General features: G+C 60.5%; 1 protein-coding gene across 1 annotated transcript; it reads left to right on the top strand.

Annotated features, from left to right (window-relative positions):
* The first annotated feature begins 2,749 nt into the window (after nucleotides 1-2,749).
* On the top strand, nucleotides 2,750-2,869 carry CHC_T00006097001 (hypothetical protein). Its single transcript, XM_005718086.1, has one exon. It carries the CDS (start codon nucleotides 2,750-2,752, stop codon nucleotides 2,867-2,869), a length of 120 nt encoding a protein of 39 aa, XP_005718143.1.
* The last annotated feature ends 276 nt before the right edge of the window (nucleotides 2,870-3,145 follow it).

The following is a 3,145-nucleotide window of genomic DNA, read 5'->3' as shown; positions in this document are numbered from 1 at the left end:
CCCCCGTCCCCCCACCGTGAGGCGACGGCCCCAGCCCCCGCGTGGCGCGAGATGCCGGGCGGCGCGGCCCGGCATCCCTTCCGCCTGCGCGGGCGCTTGCGCCTGTACGCGCCGGTGGCGGCGGCGGCGATGCTGGCGGCGACGGCGGCGCTGGTGCTGCCCGGCGCGCCGCGGCGCGCCGCGCTGGACTGCCGCGAGCCGGAGCGGCTGGGCGACGCGTACGGCGGGTGGTACGTGTGCCCGCCGGCCGCGCGCGGCGGGCTGCGCGGGCGCACGGTGTACACGGTGGGCGTCGGGCGGAACATGGAGTGGGACAAGGCGATGATGGTTGCGTACGGGACGCGGCACCACGGGTGGGACCCGACGCCGACGGCGCTTGATTTTACACGAAGGTCGCCGCCGCCGGACGGGTTCCGGTTTCATGCGGTCGGGCTCGCGGCGCAGGACGGGAATCTGACGCTCAAGCTGCCGGAGAGCAACGGCGATAGCTACACGGTTATGGAGTTTGCGGAGGAGGCGAAAGCTGGTAGCGTGGTGTCCGTGCCCGTGCTGAGCTTGAGTAGCATGCTTAGGAGCGCGGGTCATGAACACCTCGCCGTGCTTAAGATAGACGCGGAGGGCGCGGAGTTTGGCGTCGTTGAGAGGTGGAGCCGCGACGGGTACGTGTCGTCGGCCGATCAGCTGCTCATCGAGTTTCATGAGCGGTACTTTCGAGACGACCCCGCGTGGAAGCGGCTCGTGCCGGACGCGGTGGGGCGGCTGGAGCGGCTCGGGTTTGACGTGGTGCGCAGGACGAGGCTGGTAGGATTTTTGGTTTTTGGTTGTTGGTCGTCCCTGGTTAGGTTAGGTTGTCGAGCGGCTCTGACTGACTTGGCCGGTTTTTGTTTTGTACGATTTTTATTCAAATTCTAGGAGGGACCGATGCTGTAATGACGGGGCAGGCGTGAAGGGGTCACACTTGGGCTGGATGGGAAAGGGCTGCGTGAAGGCGTGAAGGCGTGAAGGCGTGAAGGCGTGAAGGCGTGAAGGCGTGAAGGCGTGAAGGCGTGAAGGCGTGAAGGCGTGAAGGCGTGAAGCCGTCAAGCCGTCAAGCCGTCAAGCCGTCAAGCCGTCAAGCCGTCAAGCCGTCAAGCCGTCAAGCCGTCAAGCCGTCAAGCCGTCAAGCCGTCAAGCCGTCAAGCCGTCAAGCCGTCAAGCCGTCAAGCCGTCAAGCCGTCAAGCCGTCAAGCCGTCAAGCCGTCAAGCCGTCAAGCCGTCAAGCCGTCAAGCCGTCAAGCCGTCAAGCCGTCAAGCCGTCAAGCCGTCAAGCCGTCAAGCCGTCAAGCCGTCAAGCCGTCAAGCCGTCAAGCCGTCAAGCCGTCAAGCCGTCAAGCCGTCAAGCCGTCAAGCCGTCAAGCCGTCAAGCCGTCAAGCCGTCAAGCCGTCAAGCCGTCAAGCCGTCAAGCCGTCAAGCCGTCAAGCCGTCAAGCCGTCAAGCCGTCAAGCCGTCAAGCCGTCAAGCCGTCAAGCCGTCAAGCCGTCAAGCCGTCAAGCCGTCAAGGCAGGCGTGAAGGCAGGCGTGAAGGCAGGCGTGAAGGCAGGCGTGAAGGCAGGCGTGAAGGAAGGCGACGACATTCAATACTAAATCGGTTTTTTTACCGTCTAGGCGTGAACGCGTGTTTCCTACACTATTGATTCAGTACTGTACCAAATGCGTTTCCGACCCCCACCGACCGCCACCCTGCTACGTGTATCAATATGTCATCAAAGAAATGTCTTCCCGAACCCCGCCCCATACATTGACATGTGTCTTCCCGAACCCCGCCCCATACATTGACATGTGTCCCCGAAACCCGCCCCATACATTGCTACCCCGCATAAACCCACTCTTACGCCCCTATATATACATGTTGACAACTCCCTACTAAAACCGCACCAACCGATCCCCCACCCTCCTTTCAACCCCTCCGACCGTCTTTGCAATTCTCCACGTCCTCGTCGCTACGTCCTCAACATCCGCCATCGCCTGCGCCTGAAGCTCGGGATGGGCGCGTCTGCCATGGAGTACGAGGCGCACGACCTTTCCTCGCACGACGTCGTCGCCGTCATGCTGCAGCGCGCGTCAAAGGAGCCATCGTCGACTACAGGGGACGCCGTCTACGCAAAGCTGCTTTCGTCCGTGCATACTTCAGGGGGCACTGCATCGCACGCGCATTCGCACGATGCGATGCCAGTCGCATCTCACACGCAGAAGAACAACAACCTCCTCAGTTCATCCTACCGTAGCACGCCCCATCCCCACACCCTAAGCCCGAGTGCAACCAAAATGCTCTACGCTGTTGCCCATCAACTCTGCCAGTTCCCTGTCCTCGCAATTATTTTCACCTGGGCCCTGTCCGTACCTGTGGCATCGGCCGTCCCGCTTCCTGCCGCCCAGACACCGGAGAACGACCCCTGGAATTGGCTAGGGCCCATCATCGGGGCCTCGTCCACCATCGCCGCAGTCGTTATCGCCGCCTTCCTCGGCTGGGCCATCGAATCGTTCCGCAACCGACGTCGGCGATCTGCGACCTTACCGCAACATGGCGTCCTGCTTCCCCGCATGCCACCTCGGCCACTCTTGGCCGCTCCACTCCCGCCCGAGGCCGCTCGCCTGTATATAATACTGGTCGGTGTCCCTTTACGTGTCGAGGACCACATCGTCTAGAAGGTATTAATTGCCAAGGCTGTGTTTTGTTGGAGCTGTCATTTTGGAGGTTTCTGGTGTTAAATGTTCATATCGTGCATAGGCTCTCTTAAGACTTGTATTGTAGCTGACTTTAAATCTTTTGATGCAGATCTCATGCAAGCGGTGCGGCGTCCCGGTTTCTCTTCGGTTTCTCTTCTCTAACTGAGCTGGTTTTTCACGAGACAGTGCAACATGTAGGGAGCCCCAGCGCAATGCTCCAGCTCTTCATGTCTCCGGCGACCTGTCAAATAGTAGGAAAGGTACCTTCAAGTGTCATTGTACCTAGCATCAACGTCTCCTGTATACAGCATCGATAACCATACACGCACGCACGTCAGCGTTTAGTACACGAATCACAGCCCTTCAATGACGACGGCGTGAGGCCACTAGGCTTCTGCAAGAGAGGGAGAGATAGAAAGATGAACAGAGACATCGCCT

Source organism: Chondrus crispus, genomic scaffold (genome assembly GCF_000350225.1).
Source record: "Chondrus crispus Stackhouse genomic scaffold, scaffold_35, whole genome shotgun sequence".
NCBI classification, from domain to species: domain Eukaryota; phylum Rhodophyta; class Florideophyceae; order Gigartinales; family Gigartinaceae; genus Chondrus; species Chondrus crispus.
The sequence above is the reverse complement of the archived record's forward strand: the minus strand, read 5'-3'. Positions and strand labels throughout refer to the sequence as shown.